This window comes from Sinohyriopsis cumingii, chromosome 5 (assembly GCF_028554795.1).
Source record: "Sinohyriopsis cumingii isolate HCF-2022 chromosome 5, ASM2855479v2, whole genome shotgun sequence".
Taxonomy (NCBI): Eukaryota; Metazoa; Mollusca; class Bivalvia; order Unionida; family Unionidae; genus Sinohyriopsis; species Sinohyriopsis cumingii.
The window spans coordinates 134469684-134490297 of NC_142965.1; the positions used below are offsets into that span (position 1 = coordinate 134469684).

The 20614-nt window shown below is 32.9% G+C and overlaps 1 protein-coding gene across 2 annotated transcripts in view; it reads right to left on the reverse strand.

Moving 5' to 3' along the window:
• LOC149800281 (uncharacterized) overlaps positions 1-16998 on the reverse strand; it is a 56547-nt gene extending 39549 nt beyond the window's left edge. For both annotated transcript variants that reach the window (XR_016421354.1, XM_089959875.1), the window contains exons 1-3: positions 16924-16998; positions 1364-1760; positions 202-297 (exon numbers count right to left, since the gene is read on the reverse strand). Coding sequence is in view for 1 of the 2 variants with exons in the window: in XM_089959875.1 (XP_089816001.1) it covers positions 202-297; positions 1364-1753 (486 nt within the window). In the remaining variant the exon portion in view is untranslated. The remainder of the gene's footprint in view (positions 1-201; positions 298-1363; positions 1761-16923) is intronic.
• Positions 16999-20614: the final 3616 nt, after the last annotated feature.

Here is a 20614-nt window from a genome sequence, read left to right on the forward strand (position 1 = left end):
TTAAAGCTAGTTTTTAACAAAATGGAAATATTGTATTACCATATGTAAAAGAATTTCAGGATCGATACATAAATCAAAACAAAGTCAGTTATTCGGACAACCAAAATAAAAGAAGAAACAACGTTTAATATATGAAAAGGCTCCAACACTCTACAAGTGATAGAAGCCATCAAAATTGATAAAATTGAGTAATATATTTACCTGAATTGACAATCTTGACACTTTAATAGAATCTTCATTCTGTTTGACATTCGAAAACCAGAGCTTTGTCTTGGCTAGAAATTGTGAGAGATTTTCCTGACAAAATTTAAGAATAATTCAGTAGAATCTGAACGTTCGTTTGCCAATTGAAAGCAAAGAAAAAATTCTTAGAGTTTTAATGAAACATCTTCAATGTAACATATGTTAAAATCAGTACAAATGATTTGTTATCATCCATTATATTTTTATATTTTACGATTATCTAATAATAATACCAATAATAATTTTTAATTATTATTATATAATATGATTGTGGCACTAAATACTAGTAATGATGATGATGATGATGAACTTTCAATAATAATGCATTATTATTATTATTAACAACTTTACCTTTACTTACTATTAATGCAGCTAGATATACTCCTTATGATGTTATTACTAAATCCTGTAATTACTGATACTATTACTAAATTCTGTAATTACTGATACTATTACTAAATCCTGTAATTACTGATACTATTACTAAATCCTGTAATTACTGATACTATTACTAGATCCGGTAATTACTGATACTATTACTAAATCCTGTAATTACTGATACTATTATTAAATTCTGTTATTACTGATACTATTACTAAATCCTGTAATTACTGATACTATTACTAAATCCTGTAATTACTGATGCTATTACTAAATCCTGTAATTACTGATACTATTATTAAATTCTGTTATTACTGATACTATTACTAAATCCTGTAATTACTGATACTATTACTAAATCCTGTAATTACTGATTCTATTACTAAATCCTGTAATTAATGATACTATTACTAAATCCTGTAATTACTGATACTATTATTAAATTCTGTACTTACTGATACTATCACTAAATCCTGTAATTACTGATACTATTACTAAATTCTGTACTTACTGATATTATTACTAAATCCTGTAATTATTGATACTATTGCTAAATTCTGTACTTACTGATACAAAAGCATGATGGCATTGACTATCAATAAATATAACTCTTTAAAAATAACATTTCCTGTGAAATGGCACAGTTGTTAAACACATTCCTTTCTTTTTACTAATCGGTCAATATCAAATTGATGTTTTCAAGTTTTATTTTTCTAAAAAAAATCATGACATGACTCACCTTTCTTTCTATATAAATTGTATCTATATCTTTTGTGACGTGACCTGCATACAGACTTGATAAGCATTTTGAGCATATTACCATATCACACTGGCCACAAAATATATCTAGCAGTTTGTTATGCTCCGAACAAACGGATGACGATGCTTTCTCTTTTGCTTCCATAACGTAATGGAGGCCAAAATTTCTTGGAAGTGCATTTACTACTCTGTCCTTCAGAGCCTTCAGGTCAACAGTTTGTCGGCAGACTGGGCAGGGAAAGTATTGCTTATTTTCTGCTATTTTTGATAAGCATCTCAAACAGAATGAATGACCACAAGGAAGGATTCTTGGGTCGTTGTAGGCGGTCAGGCATACACGGCAATTGAAAGCATCGTCTCCAGGATCCATCGGTAATCTAATTAGTGAAACATCAATTTAATTCAATTTAATTGAGTTATCTAATGAAAACAATTAATAAGTAAAGTCTACATACAAACGCAAAGAGGAAATCGTGCTTTATTCTATAGTAAAATATGACTAAAAAGATGTCATTTATCATAATAAATGTGAATCCAAACGATAAGTAAGGCTGTAAGACTGACGACTATTCAGAGACAGTTCATTTAATATTTAAATGAGTCTATTCTTGCGCTAACTTCATTTCATTCTTCGGGAGATTAGAAAACCAATACTTGGAATACTGAGTCACTGTGTGCAATTTTATTGTTATTCTGCGCAATCGTGTATCTGCTCTTGGCAGACAGGTTTTGTTAAGTTTACAAAATCTTAAAGTTGTACTGTAAATACAATCTTCTGATTTACCAATACCGTATAATTAAAGTTTTAATCTTTAATAGTACCCTTTGTTTTAAAACCATATTACCGTTAAGGTTGATGCTACTTTTATCATTATGATCACTATTGTAAAGATATATATATATATAATTCGATGTAATGTAGAAATGTTCCGTTATTGGTCATGAGTAGAATATGTTGAATAATAATAATAATAATAATAATAATAATATAGCGCCTAATCTTTAGAAACTGTATGCGCTTTACAACATTAGACAACACCTATAAGATAAAAAACATATAATGCTATGATTACAATAATAAACATCATGGAGTTAGAAAACATTAAAAAACATGCTGAGAATATTTAAGGTAGGAAACATTATTCAGTTTCTAAGTTTGTTCTTAAAGTCGAAATAAGTGAGTTTTGAGAGCCCTCTTGGATGTGATTACTGTGTCTTTGTGTCCAAGTTCAGTGGGCAATTCATTTCACGTTACTGGACCCTGGTTTGCAAAAGAACGCTGTCCATATGGTTTTGTTTTCATAGTGGGAATAATGATTATACGATTGTCAGAAGAGGAGCGTAAGTATCTTGTTAGTATGTACACTTGGGTGAGGTCGGATAGGTATTTTGGACTAGAATCAAGTATTTTAGTGGCATCAACTAAAATATATTTGCGAATTGAGCTGATGCGTCTCAGCTCAAGATATGCAACTCATAACATGTTGGTGCAATGTGAGAGTATTGTCCAGAGCAACACCTAGGTTTCGTACTGATTGTGTGAATTTAATGTTGATGTTGCTGATATGTATTGTTTGAGGTAAAGGATGTGAATGAGAAAGTCTTAATGTTGTGATCAGAATGGCCTCAGTTGTATCATCATTCATCTGCAGATTGTTACATGTCATCCATACATTCACATCAGAAATGCACCACTCTACACCTTGGATGGTAGCATCAACTTCAGTTGGGTGGCTAGATTTGTATATTTGGGTGTCATCAGCATACAATTGGTGAGACACTGGATGATGATCTATGACACTTGAGAACGATTGATTGTACAGAATGAAGAGAACATGTCCAAGAACAGACCCCTGTGGAACACCACAACATATATCAGCTGGGCAGGTAATATTTTAAATGGTATAGTAATTTAGTTGTCAGAATTAGTCAAGACTATTTCGAACAGAAACTTTAGAGAAGCAAGTAAATTGTGAGTACTGTCATTTAAATTTCTATAAATATCTTAGATTAATTACATTTAACGCGTGGGCGATATAGATCTTCTTGTTGTAATCCCATTAATAAGATGTCTATGGAAAGCAATGTTTCTTGATGTTATATTAACGCAAACTGATGTTAGATTACATCTTTAACGTTTTTGTTGTTGTCTCCACCTTGCAATTGGTGTATTAGTTTTCATCTTCTCCCAAAATACTTATAAGTATAACTAAAGCATATTTCATCAGTTGTTTAAATATTTTCAAGCACTCATATTTACAATCATTTTAAATTTTGTTCTTGACAATATATTTCAAGACATGTTTCACTTAAATTTGTTATAGTATCGTGTACGCTGGTACTAAATGATGATGCAAAGAAGTGGTTTTGTAGAAGTATACTATTTACAGAACAATTTTATTTCTTATTCTATGCTTCGTAGAAATTGGAACATAAAGTATGGAATACTTTGATTATAATTGGGAAGTGCAAGCATTCGTAAATACAAACATTTTTACTCTTCTTCTTAATTGGATCAGTTGTATTACATAGATAATTTCATGGATAGAATTCTTTTTTTACAGATAGATCAAAGCGTTTATAATGAACTACTGAAGTGAAACGAGATGAACAGCAGAGACAAGGTAAACGACCTATTCTTTGCTGCAAATGAAACGTATTTATTAGTATCAAAATAGCCTACTAATATAACACGTTTTATACCGCAATGGCCCTTAAAACGATGTTTTAGAAGACCCAGACATACTCTTCACTAATAACTTAAATTCATAGACAGACAAGATCCTTGCCAACTAAGACAGCATAGAAACGTTCCCATTTGTCGTCGTTCAAATACGGTGTGAAATATAATGTTTACTTTGGCCGAAATGTAATATAAGGATAACGAAACATAGACAATAATCATTTTTAGAGATGTCAATCAAGTGTTAAACGTTGACGACTTTCATATCGCTGTATGTTCTTTTTAGCCCTAACATATACTTGCAACTGCTGAGCAATACTCGGATGGCAATTTCTAATAGGTATGAAAAATGTAATAAAGTGCCACTGAACGTTTTCATTAGTTACTAACAATATAGAAAGCACGTTTTGAAAAAATCATACAAATGTCATATCCACAAAGCCATATTATACAGGAGATACAACTCGATTCACACTTATTATGTATTCTGAAATGATCTTCATCTTGAGGTTGACATTCTGGTTTGAATTTCTCTAAAACAGACTCAAATCAATCCGTAATGAAGACAGCTTCTTTCTTTCCAAGGACTAGATACCTGAACTATTTAAGTTTTAAGGCGTTAGTATTTAAGCGGCGTTCCAAATTTTCTGAAAGATACTTTCTCTGTATGTCAAATGTAAAAATAATCGTAAGGAGCTACTGAACGACTTTATTTCTTGACTGAACTTGACTCTCTTAGTCTTGTAGTGCGGTAGCAGACGAAGAAATCCAGGGAAGAAATGCATAAGAAAAATAAAGTACCAATATGGACATTTGTGATGCATTTTAAAACTTAATCGTGATTCTGATTCAATAGAATATAAGAAAACAAACATAAATTAATGTTTGTCTTGAATTGTTTCTTTAGCATTGATACGTTCTTCACAAGCTTACATATCTTCTTTCTGACGCTGCCAAATAACTCGACAAGTCTTCCTTCTGTTTCTTTCTGACTCTGCCAAATAACTCGACAAGTCGCCCTTCTGTTTCTTTCTGACGCTGCCAAATAACTCTACAAGTCTTCCTCCTGTTTCTTTCTGACGCTACCTAATAACTCTACAAATCTTCCTTCTGTTTCTTTCTGAAATCATCATGCACTAATATAGTTTTGAATTCTCAACATTGTTTCCGTCTTGATCCTTACTCCAGACTGTCCCAAGTGTGTCGATGCTTCGTAGGCCATTATCATGATAACATATATATATATATATATATATATATATATATATATATATATATATATATATATATATATATATATATATATATATATATATATTGGGAGTGAGGAATCTTTATGGAGAGTAAAGGCTGCCTTAAGCCTGTCTTATTCTACGGATTAGCAGCGAGAAGACGCTTACAACGGGAAACAGTGAGGATGTGCGACTTACGTTAACCCTTTTTTGTTGACTAAAACAATCATCCCAGTGTATGTCCACCCAATTATCTTAGCAAAGAGATACTACTCAAAAGCATTGCCAATCTATGTGTTTGTGTTTGTATATTTGCGTATGTTTATGTCTTCTTCTGTTACGAGATCTAGGTCTTAAACAATGCCACAGTAAGAAGTGAAACCAACAGGTTAGCAAAATCAACAAATAATTTATTTGTCCAAATTACAAAGTGAAAATGTTAGAGACATTTGCAATATTGTGAATTAATTTCCAAATAATCCTTAATGTCAAATCGAAATTCCGAAAGTATAGAATTTTCCGAAGAAATCGAATAGTGCGCAAAGTCCTGATGCATCAATATTCTTGAATGTCATGATGTATCACAATTATATAATCAGAAAGTCTTTTAATGAGTTTTCAACAATCCCTAAGTAATGTTTTCGTCCAAAAGCAAACTAACACTGTGTAATTCCAACGTATTATTGGAATAAATAATTCTTCTAAAATTATAACTGAATACAATTGCAAACTCTGATCATAGATTCCTAAAGACTGATATGAAACAGGAATGAATAATTGTTTACCAAGTCCCCTTTATGTACATCCAGACTTGACGTAAATCGCAATATAACGTTCTGTAAATCAGATCATCTCCATGGAAAGTTAGACAAACCCTTAACCTTAATCGTTAATAAACATTTTGTTACTATTTAAAATCATGAAAACTATCAGGTTTTATCGGGAGTTCCTCTTCAACCAAATATTCTGGACCCGATTTACTATCGATCATGCAGCAATATATGGTGATAAACCGCACAAAAGCAAGCAATATAGTTAACAATCTGCATATAAATAGCAGTGCCATTTGCTTTGGCGTGGTTTGAGAGTATATGATTTTCTTCTTCTTCTTTTATATCCCACTCATTTTGTTGGTATGTGAGGGGGTAAGGTCACTTTGTACGACATGATGTATAGTATGGCGTGGGATAATGGATAGTAGATAAGTAAGTGATACATAGTAATAAAAACAGTTGGGTGTTGGATAGTAATGAAAACTTCGTGTGTTCGATGGTACTGAACACGTGGAATATTGGATAATGTTTTAAGAAGATTGTGCTGGACAGAGATAAAAAAGTTATTGGACATTAATCAAAAATTGACGTGTTGAATAGTACTCAAAAAGTGGGTGTTAGTGCTCAGAAATGGGTCATGGACGGTACTCAAAACGTGACTGCTGGATTGTAGATTACTAAATATTGGATGGTAGGTAACGTAATGGCAAATTACCATTGTATGCATAAATTACCATTGTATGTACATACAATGGTATACATACAATGTACATACAATATATATATATTGTATATACATTGTATACCACTATATATATATATATATATATATATATATATATATATATATATATATATATATATATATATATATATATATATATATATATATATAATGGTATACATACTAAATATATATATATGTGCGTGTGTGTGTCTATATATATATATGTGTGCGCATATATATATATATATATATATATATATATATATATATATATATATATAGACACACACACACACACACACACACACATATATATATATATATATATATATATATATATATATATGTGCGTGTGTGTGTGTGTTTGTGTGTGTGTGTGTGCGTGCGTGTGTGTCTGTGTCTGTGGTGCAATCAAATCTTCAAACTGAGACTTTGAACGATGCCTAGTTTTACGTCACGTTATTCAAATTTTCTAGCATTAAGGTCTCGCTGTACAGTAAACTGTTTTAACCCACTCCATTTTTTAAATTATATAACATGAGCCTATAAATGAACCTTGTGTTTATTTATTCACGCAGAAACGTGCCCCTTAATTTGGTTTACAATTACTTTAATTTGGGCTTCATAATAGAATAATAATTCGGGAACTGCCTTTCAGAGTTAGACTAACAATGGAAATAAAATGCGTAATTTTGGTATCACGGTCAACTTGGTGTACGGGTTTATGTATTGCTGCAACCGATGTAAATATCTCAGAATGGTTGTTATGTAATGAGAAGCATGTAGATCTGTTATAATGATAATGAACTTCAATCATGCACATGACCTATATTGTTTGTTGCAGCCGCCTTGGCAGTGCAGATATTGAAAATATTTCGTGACCGTCGGAAATGAACATGATAAAAAGGTTAATGTGTAGAGTTGGTTCATTATAAAAGTTACCAGTTAAACAGTTGAGAGATATTTGCCCTTTTATAACAATAAACAATATATGATCTTAGTCTTCATCTAGTAGAAAGAACAAACGTTGCGACAGCATTTTGAAACAATGACATTGTAGCTGTGTATGTAGCATGACTGGCTAGTGCGTGTGTTTGTATGTGTGTGTGTGTGTTGTGTGTTTGTGTTTGTATGTGTGTGTGTGTTACAGCAAAATCGTCATTATGGCAAAAGTAGCATTAGGGTGACAAATTCTGTGTCACCCTAATTTGTCCTATCCTTATGTAGCTTAGCTTCCTGACTGATTCACTTACAGAATTGTATACATGTATCACATTATCATCGGTAACTAGTATTTACAAATTTTGATGCAAGATATACACGATTTTATTAAATATTGTTATGCAAAAATTTAAACGTGTGTTAAGGTTGTGTTTTCTCCCACCGTCAGTGAATAACTATTAAGGCGACATTTCTAAAATTGCTTCCTATTTTTAAGTTAATGAAAATTTTTAAGCAGATATTGAATTGATTTAAGATAAAAAGATATTCTTTTCATTTCTTTTATCTCGAATCAAATTCCTTGTTAATACAAAACACACTCAACTTTTCGAAACAGGTTCGAAACAAAATCGAGCTGCAGTTAAAAATAGCGTTATCTTAAATTTGTGTTTGGTAAAGAATACATAAACGGAACAAAATAAATAAACATAAAAATAATATACAAAAAGTATTATATATAGATCAATAGATTTATACAAAATGCATCAATGTTTTACACGTTCAAATATTTTATTTTGTTCTTAATTTACATAATAACCAATGTTTTTCTTTCCGTAAAATGTAAATCCGTTGACAACTAGGACCTCGAAAGTACGGAGGCATATTAGGAAAGCCATAACCAACGACCCGACGATCTGCGTTGCTGCCATCTTTTGTCCGCAGTGCCATAGAACATTCAAGGCGCACATAGACCTCTTAAGCTACGTGCGCACATACATACCTATCGATCCCCCTCAAACATTGGATGACAAAAGTGATTGACGAAGACCGTACTTGTCTAGTCCTATGTAATAGTCTGTAATTATTGCTATGTCATTGTATTATACACGGATGCAAATATAAACATGTGTCTCCATCATTATGCTAATCAGAGACATACACATCTGAGGACAGAAAGACTATGCATGTTAAAAATTTCAGATATAAAATAATAAGAGAAAGAATACAATTATAAAGTTTCCACTGGTAGAATTACATTTGATGTATTAAGAGTGTATAATAAATTATTAATAGAACCACAGGGAGTAAAAGTTTGAAGAACAAATATCTAAGTTGTGATAAAATCTTTCAAAGAGGTGTGATATTGTTATCTGCATTGCTTGTAAAGAATATAAGTAAGGTAGAGAGAAACAAGAGAGATTGAATGAATTAAGGCAAATGTACAGAAAGTAATACTTACCGACTAAACTCAACTCCGACGAAAGAGAAATGAAAAGAAAGAAACAAAGCGAAATATTCGAGAATTTAACTTAGCAAGAGTAATAAACTTTTTATTTTACATTACAAATAATGCGACATGCTTGATCAGTGAACAATGAGAAACACTGACAAGATTTACGAAAATTATGTTATGTTTTATTTTGTGAGTGTTGCCATGTATAAGATTTAACAGAAATATGGTATTTTTCAATTAGATCTAGATCCCCTTGTAAAATGTACCTACTAAATCTATGTGTATGTGTGTGTGTGTGTGTGTGTGTGTGTAAAACGTACCTACTAAAGCTGTGTGTGTGTAATATGTACCTACTAAAGCTCTGTGTATGTAATATGTACCTACCGAAGTTGCGTGTGTGTAAAATGTACCCACTAAAGCTGTGTGTGTGTGTGTGTGTAAAATGTACCTACTAAAGCTCTGTGTGTGTGTAAAATGTACCTATTAAAGCTCTATGTGTGTGTATAATGTACCTTCTAAAGCTCTGTGTGTGTGTGTAACATATACATGCTAAAGATGTGTGTGTGTTTGTGTAAAATGTACCTACTAAAGCTCTGTGTGTGTGTAAAATATACCTACTAAAGCTGTGTGTATGTGTAAAATGTACCTACTAAAGCTGTGTGTGTGTAAAATGTACCTACTAAATGTGTATAGTTGAGGACGAAAGGACCAGTTATCGATATTATTTACTTGATTTGTATATAAAGGCTGCATTGTTATGCTACTTTGTAAAGTTGAATATATATATATTCAATATATATATAGAATAGATAGATAGATAGATAGATAGATAGATAGATAGATAGATAGATAGATAGATAAGGACTTTGGCATATTTATAACAGGAATTTTATATCCATGATTCTCCGGGGACATATTTGAGTTGAAAAATTTAAGGACTCTCAAGTCTGTGCAAACTTTGTCCGATATTTGATTCCGTCGTATGAGATTATACTAATGTAAAGAGTTTTATATACAAATAAATTACATGGACCATTAGACTAAATACACATTAAATAAAGTTGAAGGCAATATCCTACTCTGTTAGAGGTCCAAATGATTTTGAACACGACCCAGCTGTATAACAGTTAATTATTATTTCATGCCGACTCAACCACACATAAATCTTAAAGTAAGAGCCTATTAAACATTTTAAAATGCTATGTATAGCTGACAGACGTCTACAAATCATGACACTTTGCAATTCAAATAAAGACGGTAATTTTTCAAAACGATCCTGCGTACTCGTAATGTTTACTCATCCCATAACAGCCCCGTTTTAAGTGGTTTATTACTCTGTGCAAGATTAATTGAAACTACTCTTATATTAAGAAAAAGGAAATGTATTTATGTAGTAGTTGTATAACTTCTCAAAAAGCAGTTGCTATTCAAAGAAGTAAAAGATCAGCATTTGATACTAAAATGTCAATCGGATATTTGAACAAAAAAATAAATGTTAATTTTTTCCGCAATACAACTATTTTGCATTGAATGTTTATAATGCCTACGCATCTGCTTGCCTGCTAAATCTATGTCGATTTGATCAACATATGTTTTTGTTTTGTTTTTATTTTACTATTCTCTTTACTCATTTAATAATTATTGTAGGATTTGCAAAAATTTCTTGAAGCCATTGCACTACAATTATATATATATCATTATTATTACTACTAATCATGAAAAAAATCTTAACAACAATGTTTCACGAAAAAGCGCCACGAATTTTCTTTACATAAATAGCTTCACATGTATATATTCTCATATTTATCCGAACCTCTATCTCTGAACTGTTGTTTGACAAGTCAAAACTTGCTGCTGCGCGACACTTTATGCAGCTTGATTGACATGTGAAACAATGCCCTCACGTGGAACCTAATGCAGCCTGTATGAAAATATCAATGATTGCTGCTTTCCGATACCTAATAAAGTCTATATGGACATTGCAAACCTACGTAATATAGAAAACCTAGGCCCTGGGCCATTTAATCTGTCTTATTCCGTTTAAATCAGACAATATATTCTGATCTGCTCTAAACAGTTTCCGATAATCAAGCACTTTGTTATCCTCAAATTTTTTTAATTGAAAACTCATAGCCACTGGTCCTCAAAATAGTTGTTATGATATCAAAATAGACGATTACCTGCGACACCGATCATCAAAATAGCAGCTATTACTCAAATTACAGTATATCTTGGTGACGGATACAACGGAGAAAACAAATATGGAGACTGACGAATCAAATTAAACATCTCAACAAGATGTTAACAACGGTCATTTGAATGAATAAAATAAGAAATGCATTTTAAAAAGTAAGCAAGATATAACCGGCAGACAAAATAAATTGGAGTAAAAATGGAAAGACAAACTTCCGGATTGCGACCATTAATATAAATGGGGTTAACGAAGAAAAATTAGGGAAATTATTATAGGAAACTAAGGACTTTGAAATAATAATGATGCAAGAAACGCAAAATAATATAACAAAGGAAATAAAAGCGAAATTTGAGTAAAGAAATGGATGCAATTTTAATCACTAGTGATAATCAAGACGATACTAGGGGTGGGGTAGCAACAATATTTCGAAACAATAAAGGTGTATCATGTGAGCAACTACATGTAGCGTTTTTTAAGAACGTTTAATCCGTATAAAAATTAAAGACAGGCATTTTGTCAACGTTTACTTTCCCGCACAAAGAATTAAGAAAAGATATATATATTTTTTTTGTGAAAACCTAATCACATATTTACATGGCATTACAATGGAGAATTTTATAATAGGAGGGAAATTTAACTGGGTGGAAGACGATCTAGATAGGAAAACATATTTAGCAGCAAACGATAAATTACTTAGGGAGGATATGAAAGATTTAAAAACCACACAAACTATTTGATGCATATAGAAGATTAAACATTTTAAGGAAAGAATTTACGTATGAATATGGTGTAGACCAAGCCAGTAGGCTTGAGTTGCATAAAATAGTTTAGAATAACTGAATGTAAAATAGAAGACCATACAATGGTTAATGAAGAAATAATAATGGAGAAAAGGAAAACGTCGGGAGAGGCGGGGCAATGGAAATTAAATAAAAAATATTAGGGGAAAAGGAATATGAAAAAATTGTAACAGAAGGTTTGAGGGGTTTTATACAGGCAACCAAGATATTGAAAATGAATAGGATATCTAAAAATGGAAAATTAAAAAGAAAACTCTAAATTATTGTAAAAAAGAGAGAAAATAAAAAAATGAGCAACAAGAACTTAAAAGATTTTTAGACTTGACAGATAGATGAGGAAAACCAAAATAGCACAGAAACTTCTAAATGAGATTTTAGATGAAGCAGAATGATGGAGCATAATAAGAGAGGGAAACTTTACAATACTTTGCTAAAAGGCAAAAGGGTTATGTAAGAGGGAAGAATTGAGAAAGGGAGGGGGAGAGTAGGATCTGGAAAGTATAAGGGATTTAAATAATATTTATTCACCAAAAGATGATATATCGAAATGCATACAAATACTATCAAGCTGTACATAAGGTGATGTCATCAGAGCACAAAGACATGTATAATGATTTCATCTCAAATGAGGAAATAAAGAAATCAATTTCATCCCTGGCGAAAGGAATGGATAGGCTCGCCGCAGGATTCTATCAGATATTCCAAAAAGAAATAACGCCGATTTTAGAATCACTATATAATAACATATTTTTAGGAAAGGGAACATATTCTAAATCCATGATGGAGGGAATGATCACGATATTATACATGGGAAAGGGAGATAGGGTTAATCTGGTCAAAAGGGTGATTTGATACTATTTGAACAAGAAAAAGCTTTCGACAGATTAGAACACAACTACATACAACAGGTACTAAAAACTATGGCTTCGGAAAAGAAAACCAGGAATGGGCCGAAATCTTGTACACTGGAATAAAAGCGAGAGTACAGCTAAACAGCAATCACGGAAGAATGTGAAATTCAAAGGTCAGTGAGGCAGGGATACCCACTGTCCATGCTATTATACGTAATAGCAATTGAGATCTTGGGTCAAAAAATAAGAAACAACTCGAAAATAGAGGGTATAAGCATTGCAAATTTGAAACATGAGTATAAGATGCTCCAGATGATTTCATGAAATTTCTCAAGGATGCAAAATCTTTAAGCACCTGCAAAACGAATTTGAATCTTTTAGAATAGCCTCAGACTCCAAGATCAACCACGACAAACATAAATTTTAAAGATGGAAACTGAAGGGGAAATCACCAGGGACTCCCACTTCACCTAATAAAAGATAAAGTTAAAGCTTTAGGAGTGACCCTTGGCCATAAAGCAAAAAATAGACAACTACAAATACATAGTAGCAAAGATAAAAGATAATATAGATATATGGATGCTTACGCCACTGTGAATAAGGCGACCAAGACATACATATAGGCCAATAGCAATACGAATTATATCATAAAATCCGCTGACCTGGAAATAAAAAACTGAATGAATTGGACAAAAAAATTGAAAATTATATATTGAACAGCAAAACGCAAAATCTACCCAAGGAAATATTAGATAGGACGAATACCAGGGGGTGATTAAGTCTTACCAATTCAATTATAGTTAATTAGCTAATATTTTAAATAGATTTGTAACATTTTTAAAAAAACTCCGGCATCAGCATTGGAAGCTTTGTAGACATACTGGCTGGGTTTTTACTTTAAAACACCGCCCTGATATATATATATATATATATATATATATATATATATATATATATATATATATATATATATATATATATATATATAAATTTAAAGTAAAAAACCAGCCAGTATGTCTATATATATACATATACATATATATATATATATATATATATATATATATATATATATATATACATATATATATATAAACAACCTTTTAACTAAAATACTTGAAGTTCGACGGAAATATAGGTATATTAAAGGAATAGTTTTAAGTTTTAAAGTATATAGATAAAAAGGAACTATGAGGGACACAGAGAGAGACAGACAGACAGACATTCAGAGACAGAGAAAAACATTCGAATGGATTGGGCGAAAACACCAAAAACTGAAGATATATAGTATAACAAACACTAGGGGATTAACTGGGAAAATGTGTGGAAGTCATGGGCGGGAATTAAAGTCCTTACAAGTTCAAAGCATGATATTTAAATTTTTACAGGATGTGTGGCTTACGGACGAAATGACTTTCAAACGCCACATGGTAAAAGAAATACTCAAATGCCCAACATAATACCATGCAATAGCTCAATGTGCTAATAATAAAGTAGATATGCAAACAAGGGAGATACCGAAGAAATAATTTATTATATCTAGACAGAATATCTGATAAAGTATACAAAATATAACTATGTTGTTAAAACAGTGTTGAAGTATGGTCATGTAGTTAGGATTAAACAATAAGTGCTTGACTAAAATAACATTTTACCTGCACCCTTGTGGAAGACCACTATGGAAGAACGGCCCCAGTTCATCGGCCCGCTTAGCAGGCGGTTCCAGCCCCTGCGCCGGCTGGGGATCCTCTCTCACGTGTCACAAGTACACAGGGATGCGGTATTTCCCTAAGTTTTTCTTTTTATTTTGGCTCATAAGCATAATATAAGCTCTAAACTGCACATTACAAAAAAAAAAGGGAAACCCACCAATCTAACACAACATTACCAATCTCTTTAGAGAGGTTCACCAGGCCTTTCAGACGGGGAACATGGAACCTGCGTACCGTAGGAAGTAATGAGTTTACATAGTACGAAGTGAACAGGGCTTTGTGGTAATTCATGAAAACCTCGTATGCAGCACATAGATAAATACATAAAAACATAAGCGATACACGAACACAACACTCACAAATAACAAACACACATACACACACAAATAAACATACAGACGCAAAGGGAAAAATTTCTCCCCTTTTATTTTTTTAATTTCATTTAATTTTCGGCCTTTTTTCTTTAGACCTCTTTTCCAGCTTTAGGAAAACTCGAGACACCACAAGACCATGTCCTAAAATAAGGAGCAGCACAATTATCAAATAAAGGTAGTGTAGCCCCTTATACCAGGCTAGGCAAAGTGTCCTCGAATAATATTAAAAGAATGAGAGAGAAACTTAACATGCAAACAGAAAAATACAGTTTTCGGGTTTTCTTTGTATTTTGTACCTTTTGATAGAATACATAAAAGTTTCTTATTCTTAAAGTCATTTAAAAACCAATACAGAACCAAAAAGAACTCCAGAAAATAAAATGTTCCTATTTTAAAAAAAAAAACAAAACAAGTATACAACCAGGGCAATAATATCACATAATGCCGTCCTTACAATAACATCTATATCATACAAACACTATAGCAACTATACATATGGCAAACACAGGACATAGGCAATCACATAAACAACAGGAGGAAGGGGATCTGCCATAGGCAATGATCTTTGGTCGGATGAACATCCCCATTAGCTAGAGGAACCAGCCTGGGTAACTCACACATACTTTTTCTTATATTTCGGCAAGGGGGGGGGGGGGGGCGGTTGATTTAAAAAAAAAGTTAAAGCTAAAAACGTTTACAAATGGATAAACAGACGTTGAAATACAGTTTTAAAATGCATATATTTACGATTTTGATCACCTTAAAAATATAATTGTATTTCTTTGTTTTGTTTGGCATGGCAATAGGGCCCTTAGAAACACTGTCGCCTTAATGTTGGGTTAGACACAATATGTGTGTGAAGATTTTGTCGGCATATGGATGTGGATGCACATACGTAATACAGTTTCAAAATGCATATATTTAAGGTTCTGATGATCTTAACATATAATTTTAGTTTTCTGACGTGTTGGATGTTTGCAGTGTGACAGTTTATAGTGATGTCTAGCACTGGGGCATAATGCCGCAGACACGTAGCACGATGTCCCACACAGTCACATTATCTTGACACCAGGCCGACCAGTCCTAACACTAACCTCTAAATGCTGAGCGCCAAGCAAGGTAGCTGTTAGCACCATTTTTATAAGTCTTTGGTGTGACTCGGCCGGGGTTCGACCTCCCGCATCTAAGGCGGACGTTCTAAACACTTGGCCACCGGAGCGGTCCGTGTGTATGTATGTATGTGTGTGTGTGAGAGAGATAGAGAGAGAGAGATGCAATTGTACTTTCACTTGCTGTTTTCTTTGAAAGAAGGTCATATGGTAGATTGTAAATTGTAGTAGAACAAAATATAACACGAAATGAATATTCCAGAAGACTATGCTAAGCAATTGTTTGTTTTCTCAGAAATATAATCGCATAAATCACCTAGTAGTAGGAGCGTATTGTTTTTTATTTCTAGTAAAATTAATGAACTAACCATCTGAGCATCACGATAAGACAGCTTTCGTAAATGTATGAAGTCCATTGCTCTTGCAGTGGGTGGTGATTTGTGCTGTGGGGTTGGGAGGTGTTATCGATTGTGAAAGGTTTGAAGATTGTACAAAGATATATGATGTGTGGTTAGGACGGCATACTAATCTTCCGATCATTTTCATCGATTGAACTCAAAACAAGACGTCATACAGTAACTATATATGATAGCAAACTCATGATATGTGACCTATTTCATTTGCTACTGAGACTCTTGATAAAGCGAAATAAAAAAATTCTGTCCTTTAGAGAAACAAAAATATACTTACCTGTGTGGTATGATGGCTGTCTTGAATGGGTGCTGTATTCTCTACATTTGAAACAAATGTCCCCTTCACTTTTTTGTTTCTCTTTAGTTATTGTATTTGCAGTTTACTACCGGATTCCTTTCCAAACACGGACTGTAACTTATCATGCACGTGGCTCTAGGTGGGTCAAGGTGGTATTAATGCCATCATACTGGCGAGCCAATCAACACAGTTTTTTTGTCGTTATCCGTTGTGCTGATATCGCTCGTTAGGTGGGTAGCGAAGTTTGTAACGTAATTAAATGGATAAACGACATGATAAATTGGCCATATGTAATGTATGGCGATATTTACAATTAGTTTATTCCGTCAAAAGCGGTAAATGGAGGCGAAATACAAATAATTCTAAGGTTAACAAAGCTATAGTTACTTTCAAAGTGGCAGCAATTTACATAGCGTATGCGGGGAAAACAAAGTCACCCTGAAAGCAAATATGCATTCTTCACAGACTGTAGACAAGGAAAATGTAGCATGTGTTACTTGCATCATGAATTGAACTATTGGCCTGTCATGCAGTCATCTACTCTGGAAACAATGAGCATGCTATCAGGAACAATTTAATTGCCGAACGTAGCACTGATGAGACAGCAAAGTGGAACAGGAGCTCGAAGAGAAATGTTTATCCAAAGCCTTCGGTCAATATTTTGTTAAACAACTAAGTTTGGTGCAGATGTGATAAAAGATGATCACGAATTTGCTCTAGGAGTACGAGACACTCGAAAGTATTTGTCAGAGTCTGAATTTAATAACGCAATTCAAAATTCATTATTACCATTGTTAGAGATTAAGAGTACAACACTGAATCAGAGTTTTACAAACACATCAACTGCAACCTCACATTAATCATGATTTTTCTTTCGGAAGTCTGCAATTTTGCAATTCTGCAATTCTGAACAATATTCCGAATGAAAAGTTGCAAAATGATAGATACGCAAAGCAAAAGTACCATATAGAAAGGTGTATGAAAGATAAGGATTACTGCAAGCAGCGTGCACTAAGTTCCGATACACGATTCCAAATATTTTACAAAGTTTGTAAGAGAACATTTCAAATTTATAGAAAATTCAATGTGGCATTATTGATATTAGAATTATATTATTGTTATTGAATAAGGAATGCACGTTTCAGTCAGAAAAAACACTGGAAGTAGAAATCGTGCTTTAGAAAAAATTATCAAGGTTCCTTATTAATAACAAACAACTTCCAAAGAGAAAGAAAGAAACAAAGGCATCATTCACCTTGGTTGTTAAAAAAACAAACAAAGGCATAATTCACCCTGGTTGCTAAAAAAATAAAGGCATCATTCACCTTGGTTGTTAAACAAATAAAGGCGTCATTCACCCTGGATATTATGCCTCATAACTCGACAGAATTTTTAAGGCAGTACTAGTCGTGCTACAAGGAAGGCGGATTTTCACCACAGATGTACAAATGATAAAACCCTTGGAAAGGAATAGATGTCTCCATGACTGCTAATCCTTTAGAGACTGAATGGCTGTTGATTAAAATGATTTTGATGACCATGGCACTTCAAATACGATCTGACAAGTACATAAGCCTGGTTAACAGTCTTTAATTTTACTAGCTTCAGACCAGCGGACTAATGCTAATTTCGAATCCTGTTCCTGCTGACGATGATTGGGTCTATCGGGGTACTCAGGATAAAATGGTGGCCATGATGCAGCTGATGATAATTATCAAAAGCGGCATAAACACCTAACAAACAAAAACCATAAAAATGCCACCACAATAAAATTAAAAACTTCCTGATGGCTACAACAAGAACACAGATCCAGAAGGTCCAATCGCACTAATTTAGTAAATATAAAGCATCAATCAATTTCATCTTATCACGTATCAGGATAGCTGTTAAATTCACAAATGATGCACACACAAGTCATCCGAGAGGAAGCTAATAGGACTGTGCTGCTTTATATTTTGTAAACGTTCATTATTCTGATAGCTCTTTCTATATGAATGCAAACCCGTATAATTCGACTTATTGATATAACATCATTTCCTCTAACTTGTGACTTGCATTTAGTCAATGTAAGAATATTGCAATTTACTCTCCTTGAGAAAAGCAAAAGTTTCAGTCTTCTGTAGCAATGTTGAATTGAACTCTCCTCGGTATGCTATCATTTCATATTCAGGGATACTATAATTGAAACCTCCCTTTCTTCTATTATGAATTTATCACTTGTCCGTCAACCATATGTCACTGAAATAAACATAAGATGCCCATGTGGAGATATTCCTATCATATATTTTGCAGTACTGTGCAATTTAAAATTGCTGTAAGTTTTATTTCTACATTTTAGTTTAATAAATAATAAATGTTTATACGCAATCAATGATACATATAGTGGGGATATAGTTATGTCTGAATGATTCCAACCCTCAACCCCTCCGGTCTTTAATTATTTCTTTTCCAAGCCATATTATCAGTGATTTAAACTTATCTGCTAAGAGTGGAACCCAAGGATTGTAACTCTTGCACGTTAAGCTTCTAGAAACTACAAACCTACGACCGAGATCATCATATGTAATCTCATTACTCTAAGCATCACGTGACCCAAAATAAAGAAGACTTGTTTTATCACACCTGCATATGTAAAGCATATCTGTCAGAAACCAAATGCTGGGCCGAAGACATTGTTACCACATATAGTGTCCTGTGAACCGCCCTTTCCATATGTCAAAATATTTATTTGTCTGAGAAGACCATATATGAATGTTAGATAGTTATGGTGCTTAAGAAAGGTCATTTGAATTGCAAAGCTTAATTCCTCATACTGTGTAGCATTAGGACGTGTAGTCTGAGTTTCAACAACAGTTAAACTACACGTAGCCTCACCAGAATGTTTAATTCACGTACATAAAACGTACAGATCGTTACTAGTACATGCCAATTTATATTATTTTGAGAGCCGTTCTTTTTTGTTTCAGGAGTTTGACTCGACCCGTTGTTTTCGTTGTTTTTTCCTTTAATTCATTCAGGTTTCACTGGCCCGTCTGATGGCATATAAAGAAAACCAAATACACAGTCTTCATGAAACTTTACACACTGTTTTCTTCCATATATTCAGCTTGAGACAATTATTTGAGTGTCCCTTAGTGAGCTCTCACCTTTTATTATTGTACATCACTATTCATATAATTTTTTAAAGGGAAAATGAGTAAATTTAAAATGTAAACAAAATACTGACATTGTTTTGATTGGAACTCGTGTGCTATATAATATCCATTTCACTATCTTTGTTGTTCAAGTGATTTTATTGTAAAAATCAGTTATTATCATTTAAACTTCATTATTCAAATATCTCTGTAAATTTTGCAATTTGATATTGCAAAGTAGGTTAGTTTTTCATAGATGCTTCAATTTTCTCCATGTCACTCTCGAAGTCATCTTTCTTTGAGTTTGATGGCTTGTATATATTGTGTAACGCAGGGTAAATCATAATCTCTCCTACTTGTATTGTGTGTAGGGCTTGTATAGCGGTGGATGATACTAATAATATTGAGTACTTTGTATAGCGGTGGATGATACTCATAATAATGAGGACTTTGTATAGCGGTGGATTTTTCTTAACATGCGTCCGTCTACGGGAGACGATGGCGTAACTCCAAAGTAAGCTTTTGTTTATCCTTCT